This window comes from Lepidochelys kempii, chromosome 1 (genome assembly GCF_965140265.1).
Source record: "Lepidochelys kempii isolate rLepKem1 chromosome 1, rLepKem1.hap2, whole genome shotgun sequence".
Lineage (NCBI taxonomy): Eukaryota > Metazoa > Chordata > Testudines > Cheloniidae > Lepidochelys > Lepidochelys kempii.
In genome coordinates, this window is record NC_133256.1 from 331,933,429 (window position 1) to 331,951,593 (window position 18,165).

The 18,165-nt window shown below is 41.7% G+C and overlaps 1 protein-coding gene across 8 annotated transcripts in view; it reads right to left on the reverse strand.

Moving 5' to 3' along the window:
- The window catches only part of PCLO (piccolo presynaptic cytomatrix protein), a 514,363-nt gene that overhangs the window by 165,058 nt on the left and 331,140 nt on the right, over positions 1-18,165 (reverse strand). For all 8 annotated transcript variants that reach the window (XM_073328639.1, XM_073328637.1, XM_073328638.1 and 5 more), the window contains exon 9: positions 5,418-5,499. In XM_073328639.1, the coding sequence (XP_073184740.1) occupies positions 5,418-5,499 (82 nt within the window). The remainder of the gene's footprint in view (positions 1-5,417; positions 5,500-18,165) is intronic.

The following is an 18,165-nucleotide window of genomic DNA, read 5'->3' on the forward strand; positions in this document are numbered from 1 at the left end:
AGAGGCCTACCCTCTGCCCAGAACTAATTAGCATATTCAGTGCAGACTCCTCCCTGTACCGCTGCTCTGCCTGCACACAAAGGGGCATCAGGGAGAGTGTCCTGCAGCACAGACAGCCTTGCAACTAACAGGTGCTTTTTGCCCTGCAGGGACAGAACTGGAAAGATGACAGCTTGACATCATACATTTGGGAAAGGAGCATTGCCTCTGGCACTGTAATTCAGTCCCACATGATGATATGCTGCAGCCATGGGCTACCCCATACTTGGGTGTAGCCAGACGTGCAGAGCTATTGAGATTTCCTGCCATGCTGAGCCTTCACCCTACATGAGAAAGGGTCTTGTGACCAGGAGGAGGAAGACAATGTGTGTGTGTCGCTCTTGCAATGTTTGCAGCAGCTACTGTCAGCGCCCTTATTGTCTCATGCAGCCACCTCTTCCCTCTTTTATTCCAGCTGTAACCACTCCACTTTAAACACCAGAAGGGAAAATGCGACCATGCTAAAATGAACTCTCTTGCTGGCTGTGGCCAAGGACCCATAAGAGACAGGTAGACTTTGAGTGAAAACAAGCAGTGTGTTTCTGGATCATTAAATGCTCCTACATTATCATTCTCTGATCACTGCCATCATTGCTTTGGCATCTGAGCTGCACAACGATGCCAATTCCTTCCAAATGTATTGAAAACTATTAATGAATCTTTGGAGACAAAACCCTTCGGCAATTTATTCAGGCCTAGCAGTAAAAGGCCGGTAGCATTTACATTTGGCAAATGTGTTGAGGACATTTTGTACTATAAACCTTCCTGCAGTACAGAGAAGAGCTGAGAGCTCTAGGGGACGGTGAGTGATGCAGAAAAAGAGGGGCAGTTAGGAAAGATCCATTCAGTTTTCCCACAGAGCAGTCGCACTTGGATCTTAGTAGCCTCTCACAGGACTGAAAACTAATTGATCGTTAGGGGTCCAGTCTTTCATTCCATCAGCCAATAGCAAGCTGGGCCAGTTTTAGTAAGGCATGCAACAACTCCCATGTATGTTTTAGGCAGTCCAAAATGGCATCCTCTGTGCAGGAGTAGCTTGCACATATGGCGGGTACAGGATCACGCTCTGTGGAGGATGCCACTGCCACAGGAATTGTGGACCGTTGGCTTAATTCATCAAAAAAAGCTTCATGCTCAGTCATTTACAAATAAATTTAGAAGCCCAGTAAACGGCTAGATACATTCCATATGCTCTAGTTCAAACAGGAATCAACTCAGAAAAGATCTATGGCCTGTGTTATACAGGGGACCAGACTAGATGGTCCCAATAGTCCCTTATGGCTTGGAATCTATGATGCAGGATAGTCATATTTTCTTGATGGACAACACAATTTGAAGACTTAGCTGCATGGACTTGTAATAAGATTTGCATTCTATTCCATTCCATATAGTTCTCATGCTGCCCTATCACTGTAGTATCTGAGCACTTTTTTGAAGGCCAGACGGAACCATCCTGGGAGCTGGATCCCAGTCCACAGCCCTCCAGTTGGACAGCACATAACCGATCAGGCACAGAGTCCATGAAGTTCATGCCTTGCATACAGAGATGGCATGCCCCTGCCTTTAGCACCTCACTCTCCTGGCGAAATCTGTGGGAAACTTTTGTGCATCGAGACAGCCTAAGGCATAGGCTCGACAGGCCCTCAACTCTGGAAGTAATGTGAGTGTTGTATTTTCTGCTTTCATTTTAAAAAAGACTCTGTGCTAGGTATGCAGCATCACTTCAGACTGTTTGAAATGGATTTAAACGATCTGAGACTATTAATATTTAACATTTATAGCCTCTATTTATTAGCTTCAACTGAGTCACTGCTCCGTTGTGCTAGGCACTGTACAAATGTACAATAACTGAACATCTCTGCCCCAAATAGCTTACAAATTTAGCTGATCGCATCATCTGACTGGCTGAATATTCTGACACCTCTGCTTTTTTTTGTTTTTAAATGAGGAGATGCCATGTTATATAGAGGATCATCCAATTATCTTGCTGCTGCGCCACCTCTGCTGTGGTGGGGCTGGTGGGCTTTCTAAGATATGTATTAATCAATTATTACACTTTTAAATGACCTGGAACTGTATAAAAGATTTCTAAGGTCTCCTCTGCCTCTGGTATTATAAAAACAGTTTCATTCACTGTTTGGATGATAACTAGAACTGGTCACCAGTTTGTTGGTACTGGTTGGTCAAACGATTTATTTTTATAATAGCAAATACAAGCAGGGCAATGTGGCTTCTGGGAGAGACCACCCAAGATCATAAAACCCCAGCAGAAAACTCTGCATGTTTAAATTTGCAGCATATCTACCAGTTTTCCTCCTCAGAAGAGCAGGGCGAGGCAAGGCTGGCATGCAAAGGAGGCCCAAAATTCCATTCACCTCAAAGATATGTGAGGAATGAAATATGCAAATCCCAAGCCTTCAACTGTTTTCCTGCCTACCTCCTCCCGGACAGCAGCGGTCCTGCCTTTGACTAACCACCATCCTCCTCCATTTGCAACCTACCTGATGTGCAAGAGAGACAGAAGTCACCGGGAGTGGGAGGGAGGGGAATATCTTCTGCTCCAAGCAGCAATAAGTAAATTTCCACTGTGAAGCCCACCATTTAACAAGTCAGCAGGCTCCCTGCCTCCATGCCATCCTGTCCTAAACACTGTGGAGTGGCAGTGCCCCAGACATCTCTGGGGGTAGGAGGGAATCTAATCAAGAGTCACTCCTCTCCCCTTTTCTCTGTTTGGGAACTTAGCCTTTCTACCACATTATGCTCTGTTTCCCAGTAGATGTAACTCAGGGACAGCAATCCTTCATAGGGCTGGATTCTCAAGGGGGCTCAGGAGCCAGCTGCTCCCAGCGTAACACCGATGGACAGATGTTCAAAGGGCATGAAGCGTTCACCTAACATACTGAACTGTTCTGAAAATCTGGTCGCAGTTTTGGTGGCTAGGTCTCTGTGTGACACATCTACAGACAATAGCTTCTCCCAGAGGGGAAGGGCCCCATGTCAGGAAGTGACTGGGGGGGAACTTTAGGGTGTGTTCTTCCAACCTGAGGGAGAAAGTGAAGCTCTCATGTACCAGTAGACACCATCAGCACCAGGAGATGTACCTCTGAATTCTCTTCCAGTAATACATTCTTATGTCGCTCTGTTGTTTACTGAGCTCATGCCTGTATCACCATTCTGGGGACTCTGTCTGCTTGTGCTAACCCACCAATAAGGGGCCATGAGACCTTGTACAATACGCACAAATATTTTTAAATACTGATTCCCATAGGCAAGTTGTACCATTCTTAATGGTGATTTCTCTTGTGACTGGCAAGTGCACACTATTTGGCACATTATCACAGTGGCTGAAGGGGAGCCTGAGAAAAATAACCCTATACACTGAGAGTATCAGAAGGTGAAGAGGAATTAAATATACAGGGCTTGATTTTCCATCACTTCTCATCCTGCATGGTGATTTACATTTGTGCAGAGTGGATGTGAAATGCTGCCATTGGTGTGAGCCAGTGGAGGACTCAGGTTAGGCAGCAGTTTACACTCTGTAAATAACAGCACACAACAGTGGTGAGAGAATCAGGTCCTCTTCAAAACAAAACCATGAGGTAACTAGTTTCATGCGGCTATAATTCCACCTGTTCTTCAGAAAGAGAACAGCTTGGATCTCAGCATTATTCATTTCCCTGCAGGGCAAGAAATCCCGAGGAGGATTACAAGTAACTCCAATTGACTTCAGGAGCCCAGGGCTGTACAAAGGGTATGAACTGTCTTTTTAAACTCTACAGTCTGGGATAGTGGGAGAGCTAGTATTTTAAATTAATTAGTGGGTGCGATATCTGTTTTGTAGAAATTAATGCCAAGGGAGTACATAGAGAGAAAACTGCTTGAATGCCTTGTGAGAGAGCAAAGGGAGGGAAAGAGCTGCTTGAAGGAGACTTGAACTTACTAAATGACTCAACCAGAAATACCTGGACCAGGGAGGGAACTTCGAGCAGCTGGTTCCTTATAAAAGCCCTGAAGCAGTTCTCGAAGCGGGAGCTGATTCTGGGACGTCTGTAAGAGAGTCAGCTCTGAGCAAGGCAGAGGCAAGCCAAACCCCAGAATGGGGCACCTTCTAAGAACTGATAAAAGGACCCTGTGAACACCAGGCTCTGAGGTAAAAGCTGTGCCCTGGGATGGACTTTGGGGACTTTGAGTGATTGGATAAGCAAATGTGTAGGAGTCTGTTTAAAAGAGCCTGGAAGAGGGAGGATAAAAATCAGGGCACTACAGAGGCACCCCAGCCAGAAGGGGGCACATGAGAGTGCCCCTCTTGTTTACATGCCTGAAAGACAGGGGGAGGATGTGAGAAAATAATTGAGATTTTCAGCAAAAAATGCTGGGAAAGCAATATATAGAAATGCAACGAAACATGATGCTACTTCCCATTAAATGCTGGAGGGAAACCAGTGGTTGGCAACAAGTAATTACTTCCAGACAGAAGTGGATTTTGACATATGCTATTTGAATTTTCAATAGTAGTTAAAAGAAAGTCTGATTGTTGTGCAAGAAAACCACAAAAGGCTAAATTACACACCACTGGCAGAATATAAATAGCATGTATCTCCACAGAAAAACACTTACTTCCTAATCAATACACTCTCTTATTAAAAAAACGTACAATTCTGAAAAACAACAAACAGACCTAGCACCTATTAGCTCTTGATATAGAAGGTGTTTTACACTCTGACATAGAAGAATTGTACTGCAGCACTGGTCCTGATTCACCCGCTGTAGCCCGTGTAATAGGATACAAAATAACACATATCCACTCTCAGCCGATCTCTTTCACTCTCTATACACACACACACACACATTATGAAGGGATGACGAGGGAGAAAAGTTTCTGTAGAATATAACAGAAAGCAATAACTTTCCTATAGGTTTTTTAACAATCTGATATAATTTAAACTCTACAGAAAGGGCAGAATTCTTCATAAACTTCTGCAAGTTTTGAATTTTTACATAAGCCTATTCAATTTCTTTAGATCTTTAGTGGCTTCATCCCTATTAAATTCTATATGAGATTGTCATATGAAGAGGACAGACATATAGAGAGTGACAGACATACAGCCTCCTGATATATCTCACTAATACAGCCAACTTGCTATGTGTTTTCAGTATCAAATTGTTTACAGTAATTTGTCTATTTTTAACAAAGTCTCATGACCACTTCTGTAGGTCACTGTTTTCTGTTATCACTAAAAACATGTAAGATGAGCAGTACATTTCCTGCCACACAGGACTGAGCAACCATCATTAGCATTGCAAACCATGTGCATGCTACTTAATAAGCATTCTAATAAAACCAGGTGTACATTTTGTTTGGGTTTTATTATTTTTACCTGATACAGTGTGATCCTTTGGGTCTCTCAGTAGTTTGAGTCTTGCATGCGGGAAAATGTACTGAAGAGGCTTCCCATTTATCTGAGGAACATAAAACATGCATGTCATAAAAAAATGTAAAGCATGTCCATTTTAATAACTTAAAAAAAGCCAGTCATACAAACAACGCTCCTACGAAACATATATCTGGTTGGGGGATATTTGACAATCATATCTCATCCTTGTTCAATCATTCCCCAGAGTTTTAACCCACAAATTGGGACATTTGTTAACAGGCACATGAGTGTTTGTGCATTACTTCCATATTACTAGAGTAATTTTAAGGCCAGCTTTAGTTTTTGTTTAATTTCCTAGGGACTTGAAATTGTCTACTTTGTTCTATCGCATCCACTAATGGAAGCCATAAAGCAGCGTGACCGTTGATCCTTTGACCATGGGATTTGTGTAATGCATAAGGAGAGAGTTAGAATGCAAACAGGCCTAAGATGAAGGTGTGGATATATGTATAAAGCTCCATGAAGTATTGCTTTGGTCTCACCAAAAATACACATTCTGAATGAATCTCTCCCCATCTTAGGCATTGCTAACATACCCCTCACCATAGCACAATAAACAAAGCACAAGTTATATACTCAGATAGGGGCTCTTACTCTTTTTCAATCTCATCTATAAGCACATATTTTATTTCCTCTCTTGCCTGAACCTCAGACTTCTTTTTTAATTCCATTCGTTAATCCTTTAAGGTTGGTGTTTTCAAAGAAAGATGCCCAACTCCCATTGACTGTCAAGATTTAAAGTTCCTTTGAAAATCCCAGCCTAAAACTTTTAGGAATATCATTTATATGAAGATGTGTGACAGCCGCCATTTTGGCAGACAGCATGGATCTCTGGAGCTGAAAGCATGAGTCTCTACAACTTGTGCTACAGTGCTATACAGCCCCTCTGGACAAGGCATTGGGAGGGACATGAAACATACGCTGACCAGAGGGTTACAGATGCTTTCTGTCTGTCCCTGCAGAAAGGGCCTATGTGGAAAGACTGATGCACAACTATGCCTATGAAACTTTCACCCCAATTTGTCCCCCACTTTCATCTTTCAGTGTTAGAACAGAATCCACAATCTCCCTGCCTTTTATTTTCTATGATCACCAATTGCACATGTGGAGTTTAAGACACTTCCTTGTGAGCTTAGGTATAAAAGATAGAGTTAGGAAACTATTTTGCAGCTGTCTCTCAAAATGACAAATCTGTTTGCAATGAATTTCCTGCCGGCCTCACATATTCTTCTGTTAGACAAGACTTTTAAAAAGAAGATGATCCTATCACAATGGGTCAGCATACAAGCAGTAATGCAGTTTTCAGTAGTTTATTTAATAACAATAAACTATTGGTGCCTTCTCCACGGGACCTCACTGCCTCTGATTTAATTTGCTGGTCAAGTCACAACAATCCTCTTTTGTCTTGCTTCAGTTAGTGATTATGATCAAACTGAAATTATGTGCAATGGGAGTTCATCTTGATTTCTTTTGAAGATTTCTGAGGTAAATTGCTATTCTATTTTCATATTTACTCATTTATTATATCCATCTACAGCGGTCACCCTTCAGAAGTGTCTTCTGCCTTGAGGATATTATTGGTTCTGTTAGTATACCTCATATTAAGTATAAAGAATCTCTCTCAAATTAGTAGAATCATTTAAACTAGAAGACATTTTAAATGTGAGCCTTGTTCGTACAAATTGGAAAGAGCAAGTTTTATAACCTACACAAATGAGTACTAGAAAGGTCCTTGATTGAAGTAGCATGTAGAGGCTTCAACAGCCATTGTATTAGATACTTTACCAACGCAGTCCCTGCCCCAAAGAGTTTATAATATAAATACACAACACACACAAGGTGGGGGGCGAAACAGAGAGGTGATGTTACATGCCTAAATTCACACAGGTCAGTAGCAGAGGTAAGAAGGAAAACTAGATCATACCTCCTATCCTAGTTTAGACTATGCTAGCTCTACAGAATTGAACTACTGTCCCCATTGAAGTCAGTAACCAAATTACCTGTGATTTCAGTGGGTACAGTCTTGCACAAGTTACTTTATCCTGTTTTGCCTCATGAAATCAGCTGTGAAACTGCAGTTTTAAATAAAAGCTAATTAAGGGGTATCCCATGAGTTTAACAATGCACATGAGCACTACAGAACAAGTCAAAACTGACTGCAGGGACTGTATGCAGAATCTACTTACTTAAATTGTCTACTGTTGTTCAAAGTAGTATGGGATTTTAATGAACACAAGTGATCCGAATCTTGGTTCTAATTAACATTATTAGCAAAATATAGCAAGTAACATTATTATTAAAATAATCTATTTGAAATCTTACAGAAGTTGGTTAACTGCAATTATATTGTCTGAATGCTACACTGAATCATTTTTATAGGTATATATCTACTGGAGTATTAAAAAAAATTAAGGTAAAATAATTGTCAAAGAAGTTCTATAAGCACATTGCGCCAGATCTTTAGATGGGATAAATCAACATAGCTCCATTTTTATCAACAGAAGTGAGCTGTAGCTCACGAAAGCTCATGATCAAATAAATTGGTTAGTCTCTAAGGTGCCACAAGTACTCCTTTTCTTTTTGCGAATACAGACTAACACAGCTGTTACTCTGAAACAGAGTTATGTCAATTTATCACAGGTGAAGTTCTGGCCTATAAATTGCAAATTCCAATGTATTATTTTTTATCTTCATTTTTTGGATATATAATAATCCCAAAAATATACACCACCGTATTTCATGTTTCACTGACTGGCATATCAGAGAAAATAGATCGGCACTCGCTTTAGTCTGTTGTTCTCTCATTACTTCCATTTCCAGACTTTTATGATCAGTGTAAAGCTTGGTAATAAATACGCTTATGAATAAAAGTATCAGAGTTTATTGGCATCCACGTCTTCATAGTCTCCTTTATTGTTGGTGGGAAAGAGTGCTTAAACTGAAGATTATATTAGGCTGTTAGCTGCAGAACAGTGTGTCAGAGCTGAGAGGAAAGAGGCAGAAAAATGAATGGCAAAAGATGCTGCTGAAAATAAGTAATGCTAGTGGGAATGGTTATGTCATCTCTGATCATTGGGGGTGTTTTTACATCAATCAGTCGTTCATGTGCATTTCTATAAAGTATATTCATCTATTACAAACAGACAATGTAGAACGCAAGCATGGTAAGATTGCCATTTGTTCACACATTCTGTTCCTGGTAATTCATTTAGGGTGAACTCCATTCCACCTGCATAAAGCCTGAATATTGGGGCTTCAGATCTGATTTGCCTCTCAGTTACTCTGGCATAAACAAGGCATGACTCCACATGCCAGTGTAAATCTGGCCAATGTGAGAGGAGAAGCTGGATGTTTATACGAACGGAGTGCATGTGTGGAGAAAATCTGCATCCTCCAAACCTAGAACTAGGTCACAGGGCTGAACCTGCAGCCCCCCTGTGCCAGCCAGATGGGGTATTGTTACCAATGGATCAACACAACAGCTACAAAGACCCTTTTCACAGCATTCAAGGAGGTGCAGTCCACTCCACTCAAAATCCTCCCAGTTCACAGCTGACACTGCAGTGGCCTCCACAGTTTAATTTCACCCTTACAGTGTGCACTCCAATGCACAACCCTCATATTTTAAGCAGACATTGAACTCGGGTCACATTTTTCAGCAGATTACTCAGCAGGCCCCCATGGTTTGTAACCCAGTGAGTTAAATACAAAACTAAGTGAGAGTGATGTGTTCCCTCCAGACCCCGTGGCACTGGTCACACATTTCATGTTATTAGTCAGCTGAAGTCTCTCTGAAGAGTGAATCATCTTTATGTTGTTAAACAGCTGGGAATGGTGGATAAATTTGCTGGGGCTCTTTTGAATTGTGACATGGGAAATCATTTTAGTTATGACCTCTTTTTTTTCCACAGTGACATATTATGCCCAGGCACTTCTCTGTATGAAAATTAGGTTTAGTGGGAGACACAAGAATCCTGAGATTCTATAGTGCAGAGGACAGGACAGTCAACTGGAGTTTCTCTCCTTAGTGCTGCATATCCAGTAATTCTGCCCTGGGGGCCTCATCTAAAGTCTTTGAGAGTCTTTCCATTGAAATCAATGGGCTTTAGATCAGTCCTGTAAAGCTTCGGTGAGCTCACTTTTTAATGACATCACACCTCTTCCCTAACCTGAAAGTTAGGGCCAGATCCTGCTGCCATGATTCCCAAAGCCTGACAGTGATACATAAGCCAATGGTCTTCTTTGATGCAGTGCAGAGGTAGGAGCTCACAGTAGGAATGCTGCCATTGCAACCGTCTTTGAAAGGGCACAAGTGCCATTCTCTGCAGAGCCATCTCCATTGGATAATGCAGAATGGGACCAGGATCATGGCCCCTATTTTGCTCCATCCACTTCAGGAAGGCCAGCAGCTCTAAGCTTGCATAGTCTTTGTGCTCAGTGAGTATAATTGTGATTAGTTCTGTTGACCCCCTCCTCTATTAAGAACCATTGCCTTCAACAGAAGTTCTGTCTGAGTCACGTGTACAGGATCAGGCCAACGGCAAACTAAAGGTCACATCAGCTTCATCTCACCGGTCAGATGTGGGAGAAGTAGCTCAGGCAGCATGCCATTTCTAGAACACCTCTTACTCCTAAGTAGAACACTAGAACATTCGGGAATGGAGATTGTTCGTAACTCTGAAGTGTTCGTATCTCTGAACAAAACATTATGGTTGTTCTTTCAAAAGTTTACAACTGAACATTGACTTAGTATAACCTTTAAACTTTTCTATGCAGAAGGAGAATGAGTCTTGTAGCCATCTTACTTTAAATGAAACAAGCACAAAAACAGTTTCTTTACCTTGTCAAATATTTTTTTAAACTTTGTCTTTATTTTTTTTGGTAGTTTATGTTTAACACAGTTCTGTATTTTATTTGCTTTTTTTTTTTTTTGTCTCCGCTGTGCCTGATTGTGTACTTCCGGTTCCAAATGAGGTGTGTGTTTGACCAATCATTCGTAATTCTGGTGTTGTAACCCTGAGGTTTTACTGTACCTTAGGGTTTTGTCTAACCCTGCAAAAGCATCTGTCTGGGACTTTAACAGGTAAGTTAACTCTGGCCCTATCTACATTATTTTACTCTCTTTTCCCCCTCTGTGATGTGAAACCTCTGAGTGGGGATTCAGGGGCTTTATATGGCAGAAGCCACAATATCAAGAGACTACAGAAGACCAGTCATAGGTTTTCCATGCAAACAGCCATGTGCCTCCTTTGACTTCAATAGATTTCAGAAAAGGCCTTAAACTGCTATTGTCACTTTACGAGGACCTGCCTGATGTGAAAGTTTTACAAAGGCAGAATTGGAAAGAACTCCAAGAATACAAGCTCACAAAGTCTCCTGTCCCATTCATGAGAGCAGCCCAGGTAAGGGTAAAAATATCACTAAGTAGTCATCAGTGAGGAAATGTCAACATGTTATTATTCTCCATCCTTTCAGCATATACAATAGAGCTGGGTGATGGAAAAGATCAGTAATTGTTTGCCAAATAACGTAAAGGAAATATCTTGACCTGTAATGAAGTGGTTGCTGATGATTCATCTAATGGTGGGTTGATGATGAGATTTTAAAATTTATTGTGGTAAATTTGTCATCAGATTTCCAGGCAATTTTAAAAGAAAGAAATTCAAGGGCAATTTACCTCCAAAAAGGTGACATTTCTTGAGTCTAAATTAAGGAGTAGCTATCACTGTGGAACAAGCATTGCCTATTTTGTGTGTCTCATGGAGCCTGCTATCACCAATATCATAATCCCTTCACACTTGAGGGCCCATGTCAGAGCCACCATTCTTTCAGGTGAAGAAGGCTGGACATCTCTGAGCCCAGCAATTCTGCTCCAAAAGCATTTGATCCAACAGTCATTTAAATCAAGATGTTTATTTCATTGTCTTCTAAGGGAGCTTGAGTAGCCCATGGAGCAACATACAACAGATATTCCCCAGGGGGCTGAACTAATGGTCTTTGAAGTGCTGGTATCACATGGGAAGTGGGAGGTCAACATTTGAAATGTCTTTTGCATAGTACTACAGAGCACTGCCTCCCTTCTAATGTGACTTTGAGTGCTTAGATAACTGATTTCTCATTACTTTCTCAGATGCATTTAACATATTTATCATTTTAAGGGATTTCAATAAATAGATGTACTAGAAATGGGGGATCAGCTCAAACAAAATAATTTACCTGAAACATCACTCTAACCTTTAACTGAACTCCAACACCACAGCCATTCTGCATTTTACATACAACTAAGCACAAAATGTTGGGGTCTAAATTAGCTGTTACCAATCAAAGAAATCTTGGAGTAATCATGTATGGCTCTCTGGAAACATCTGCTCAATATTCACCACTATCAGGAATCATTAGAAAAGGGATAGACAAAAAATATCACAATGCCACTGTATAAATCCATGGCATGCCACACTTTGAATACTGCATGCCGTTCAGGTGGCCCCATCTCAAAAAACTATATTAGAATCGGAAAAGGTACAGAGAAGGGCAACAAAAATGATTAGGGACATGGAACAGCTTCCACATAAGAAGAGATTAAACACTGGGACTGGCCAGTTTAGAAAAGAGATGACTAAGGGGAGATATGACGGAGGTCTATAAAATCATGAAGGATGAGGAGTAAGTGAATAAGGAAATGTTATTTACCCTTCATGTAACACAAGAACCAGGGTTCACATAATGAAATTAAGAGGCAGCAGCTTAAAAATAAACATAATGAAGCACTTCTTCACACAACGCACAATCTACTTGTGGAACTTGTTGACAGGGGGATGTTGTGAAGGCCCAAACTATAACTTCATTCAAAAAAAAAAAAGAGAGAGAATTTCATAGATGATAGGTCCAACAATGGCTATTAATCAAGACAGTCAGGGATGCAATCCTATGCTCTGTGTGTCCCTAAACCTCTGACTGCCGGAAGGTGGGACTGGATGAGAGGTGATGGATCACTTGACACTTGCTCTGTTCTGTTCCTTCCCTCTGAAACATCTTGTACTGGCCACTGTTGGAAGACAGGATACTGGGCTAAAAGGACCATTGGTCTGATACAGTATGGCCATGCTTATGTTTTTATTCCAGCATGAGTGAAATGCCAAAATGCAGTGAGGAAAACCATCCTCATCTTTCTGACCTGACCAGAAAGTATATGAGGAGAAAAGCCTATCCCCAAGTGATTATCACGGCAATTTTGGAGACTGGAACTTTTTATTACCGTTTGACTATCACTGATATATTAGGAGTGGGGCGGGTGGAATGTGTTTGCACATGTTTATGTTTTTATGTGTGTGCAAAATGAAAATCTGACTGCATCATTCTTTTCCTGTATCAGCCTTCGTAGCTGTGGAAAGACTTGCTGACAGAAACCATGATGGCACAAACTTTTGCTGTTGTTTCATTGTTGTTTTGGGCTTCATTTTGGGTTTACAAAGACCAGATCTGGAATGGGAAAGTTCTATTCTCAAATTCTCCATCCTTTACCTACTTTTCTTGCCTTAACCCATCCTTTTTCGTCTTCTCCAGTCATTATTCTGTGGCTTTTTACAGGCTGCCTACTCTTTTACTCCCCTCTCTCTCCTCCCTGCCCCCACACTCTTTAGCTGGTCCTCCCTCTCCCAGAGTACAAAGTAACCTCCCCCTTCAAATTGCTTCTTCAAAACTCATTGCATTTGCCTTGCTGTGCACCCATAAGCAACGCTGGTGCTATTAGTGCCAGCTTTGGCAACCTAATAATTAAAACAGAGAGAGAGAGAGAGAGAACTAACAACAAATACAGGAAACAATAGGACTTTCTCCAGGACAACAGTTCTTTCCATTGCTGTGGCTGTATTCCCTTCCCATATTTTCCTATTGTTTCTACCTCCTCCTTTTCCTATCTTCTCAACCTTCATGATCTGTTCTCTTGCCTATGTGCTTTTCTAAATTATCTATGTGCTAAACTCCATGATGTATCCAAAGCCCATTGAAGTTAATGGGAGGATTTCTTTTGAATTCAACAGGCTTTGGATCAGGAATTAACCTGCTATCATCACTTTAAGAGCAGCTGCCTGCTAGGGGCTTGTCTTCTTACACCTAGCACACTTTTTGGAGCTATATAAATAATGCATGATAAACAATAGTAAGAGGAGCTTGGACCTTGTGTTTGGCTGAAGTTTCTAGTCCACTGGCAGAGACTCAGCAGGCTGCTGCTGCAGAGAGTGGGACTGGAGGGATCAATGAGAGAAATCAAGGTGATGCTGTCGGTCAAATACTCAGTGGATTTAAATAGTACATTTGCCATCGTCAGGTAAGCAGCCCAGATTTCTGTACTGGGAGACACTAGCTGTTATGATCCTAAGCTGCACTGTAATTTCATTATGTTTAAGAATGTTAAGTAACACCAGGAATGTTGCTGTGGAAACTGATGTACTGTAATATTACTAGAATAGTATCAGATTAATCCACTGTGCCATATCATAACAAATCCATGGCAACTGATGACTTTTAGGATGACACTAGACTGCACAAAATTCCTGCTCCAAAAGCACCGGGCCGTGCTAAAGGGGAATCTCTGTTAGCTGTTAGTTATGTGATTCCATGTAGTAAAAGTCACACATAGACACAAAGCAGGACACTTACAGTATTTTAGTATGGTAGGTGGGATTGTAAAATATTTGCATTTTTTTTAAGATAGAAAGAAGAGAATGAGGATTTGTACTGGATGAGTGAAGCCAGAAGTTTCTCACTCATTGACTTGGGTACAAGCAGGCTACCACAGCTTTTGCAAACATCCATACTGCCAGTTTGAGATCAGTGCGAAATCTTTAAAGGGCCTGATTTTCAGAGGGTGGGTGTTCAGCTCTTTGTGAAAATCAGACTCTTAAAAATGTCAAGTTAGGCAGCTGAAGTCACTAGCCATTTTTTGAAAATCTTGGCCTGAATTTAAATTGATAAAAGAGAGAAATGGTAACCAAATGTAACCAAAGCAAACAAATAATCTACCTAGCACTTATTGTAAAAAAGAGAGTTCCACAAACATTCACACCAATTTAAAACTGAATTCTCTTCAGCTGTGGTTGCACTTTTCTTCCTTTTCTCTTCCCATGAATATTTGTCCAATGAGATTCTATTTGTGTGACTGCTTGCAGAAGGCATCTGAGACCGAAGATCTCTGAGAAACACTTCACCTGCTACAGGATGCAGAGTTGTAGAGGCAACAGGTGATCCCCTCCTGCATCAGTACTGAAACAATGTCCCAGCAGGGGATAATGGGTAAAGGAGATTGAAACAGGAGGAGGAGGTCTCTCCACACACCAGCCTAGATGGAGAGAGGGTCAGGGGTGATGGAACCAGGGGCCAGGTGTGAGGGGGGAAGGACTAGTGTCCATGCAATACATATATTGTGGGGGCTCTGCCCCCAAGTAAACTTGCACATGCTCAGGGTGGGCAGTGGGGTGGCAGAGGTGAGAGTGGGACCCAGAGGAGCTGGAGTGCACTGTGGGGGTAGGGATGTGGCTGGGGAGCAGGATCCCCAAATGGCTGGAATAGACTGGAGGGGAGGAGATAGGAACCCCTGGCTCCTTTTTTCCCAGACTGGAGCCAGCGGCTTCCCTACCAGCCAAGTCTCAGTGCCTCCACTCACGCCCCACATCCTATCCCTCTGCTCCCCACATTTGCAGGGAGCTTTCACTCCCTCTGTAGAGAGCTGTGGGAGTGCTTTCCTCCTGTAAATCAGTGAGAGGAGGGGGTACTCTCCTTGTGCTTTAGCTCCCTATTGCATCATAGAATCATAGAAGTATAGCACTGGAAGGGACCTCAATTGGTCACCTAGTCCAGTCCTGTGCATTTAAGGCAGGATGATGTAATAACTAGACCATTTATGACAGGTGTTTGTCTAATCTGTTCTTAAAAATCTCCAATGATGGAGATTCCACAACCTCCCTAGGCAATTTGTTATGGTTCTTAATTAGCCTGACAGGAAGTTTTTCCTAATGTCCAACCTAAACCACCCTTTATTTAAGACCATTGCTTCTTGTCCTATCCTCAGAGATTAAGTAGGACAAAGGTTTCACACTCCCCTTGTAACAGCCTTTTATGTACTTGAAAACTGTTATGTCCCCCCTCTGTCTTCTCTTCTTCAGACTAAACAAACCCAATTTTTTCAATCTTCCCTCACAGATCCTGTGTTCTAGACCTTTCATCATTTTTGTGGCTCTCCTCTGGATTGTCTCCACATTTATCCACATCTTTCCTAAAATGTGGCACCCAGAACTGGATCCAGTACTCAAACTGAGGACTTATCAGTGCAGAGTAGAGTGGAAGAATTACTACTCATTTCTTGCTTACAACACTCTCGCATACAACCCAGAATGATGTTTGCTTTTGTGTGTGTGTGTGGCAACAGTGTCACACTGTTGACTCATATTTAGCTTGTGATCCACTATAACTTCAAGATCCCTTTTTGCAGTACTCCTTCCTAGGCAGTCATTTTCATTTTTCTATGTATGAAAGTGATTGATCCTTCCTAAGTGGGCTACTTTGCATTTGTCCTTATTGAATTTTATCCTGTTTACTTCAGACCATTTCTCCAGGTTGCCCAGATCATTTTGAATTTTAATCCTATCCTCCAAAGCACTTGCAACCCCTCCCAGTTTGGTATCACCCGCAAAGTTTAAAAGTGTACTTTCTATGCCATTATCTAGATCATTGATGAAGATGTTGAACAGAACCAGATCCAGGACCAATCCCTGCAGAATCTGACTTGATAATTATCCTTCCTTTAATCTCTGGTTAAGGGACAGCATGTTGATGAAGGTGCCTTGTAGAGCTGGTCAGAATTTTGGGGGGAAGAAGAGGTACATAGCTCTACAGAAAATTATGACAGAAACTAAAATCTCATTTTCATCTAAATTTTTAGCAGAAAATTTCAATTTTCCATTATAAACTGAAAACACAAATATTTTTCAGAGTAGCAGCCATGTTAGTCTGTATTCGTAAAAAGAAAAGGAGTACTTGTGGCACCTTAGAGACTAACAAATTTATTTGAGCATAAGCTTTCGTGAGCTACAGCTCAAAAGTGAGCTGTAGCTCACGAAAGCTTATGCTCAAATAAATTTGTTAGTCTCTAAGGTGCCACAAGTACTCCTTTTCTTTTTACGAATATTTTTGGCCATTTTTTTTTCTTTTTACTTTTTTTTAAAGGCATTTTCCACCAAAAAATTCCAAAATAAAATTTTGACAATTTTTGGACCAGCTCTAGTATCCTGTATCTTATATGAGATGAAAAACCAAGGATAAGATTATGGAGGGGGTGGTATGATGAGATTGCTTACAATGGGATATGGCCCATCCACAACTCCTATTAGCTAATATTTCCAACAACTGGAGATGGGACACTAGATCGGAGGACTTAGAGTTATTTCAGATAATTGTTTCCCAAGTGTCTGGCTGTGGCTCTCACCCACCTGCTCAGGGTCTAACTGATCACCATTTTGGAGATTGGGACAGAATTTTCCCCCAGGTCAGACTGGCAGAGACCCTGGGTTTTTTTCATCCTCCTCAGCAGTGTAGAGAGTGGATCACTTGCTGGTTTGAACTACAGTAAACAGTGGATTCTCTGTAATTAAAGTCTTTTAAATCAAGATTTGAAAACTTCAGTAACTCAGCCAGAGGTTATGGGTCTATTACAGGAGTCGGTGGGTGAGATTCTGTGGCCTGTGATGTGCAGGAGGTCAGACTAGATGATCATAGAATCATAGAATCATAAAATATCAGGGTTGGAAGGGACCCCAGAAGGTCATCTAGTCCAACCCCCTGCTCGAAGCAGGACCAAATCCCAGTTAAATCATCCCAGCCAGAGCTTTGTCAAGCCTGACCTTAAAAACCTCTAAGGAAGGAGATTCTACCACCTCCCTAGGTAACGCATTCCAGTATTTCACCACCCTCTTAGTGAAAAAGTTTTTCCTAATATCCAATCTAAACCTCCCCCACTGCAACTTGAGACCATTACTCCTTGTTCTGTCATCTGCTACCATTGAGAACAGTCTAGAGCCATCCTCTTTGGAACCCCCTTTCAGGTAGTTGAAAGCAGCTATCAAATCCCCCCTCATTCTTCTCTTCTGCAGGCTAAACAATCCCAGCTCCCTCAGCCTCTCCTCATAACTCATGTGTTCCAGTCCCCTAATCATTTTTGTTGCCCTTCGCTGGACTCTCTCCAATTTATCCACATCCTTCTTGAAGTGTGGGGCCCCAAACTCGACACAGTACTCCAGATGAGGCCTCACCAATGTCGAATAGAGGGGAACGATCACGTCCCTCGATCTGCTCGCTATGCCCCTACTTATACATCCCAAAATGCCATTGGACTTCTTGGCAACAAGGGCACACTGCTGACTCATATCCAGCTTCTCGTCCACTGTCACCCCTAGGTCCTTTTCCGCAGAACTGCTGCCTAGCCATTCGGTCCCTAGTCTGTAGCTGTGCATTGGATTCTTCCATCCTAAGTGCAGGACCCTGCACTTATCCTTATTGAACCTCATCAGATTTCTTTTGGCCCAATCCTCCAATTTGTCTAGGTCCTTCTGTATCCTATCCCTCCCCTCCAGCGTATCTACCACTCCTCCCAATTTAGTATCATCCGCAAATTTGCTGAGAGTGCAATCCACACCATCCT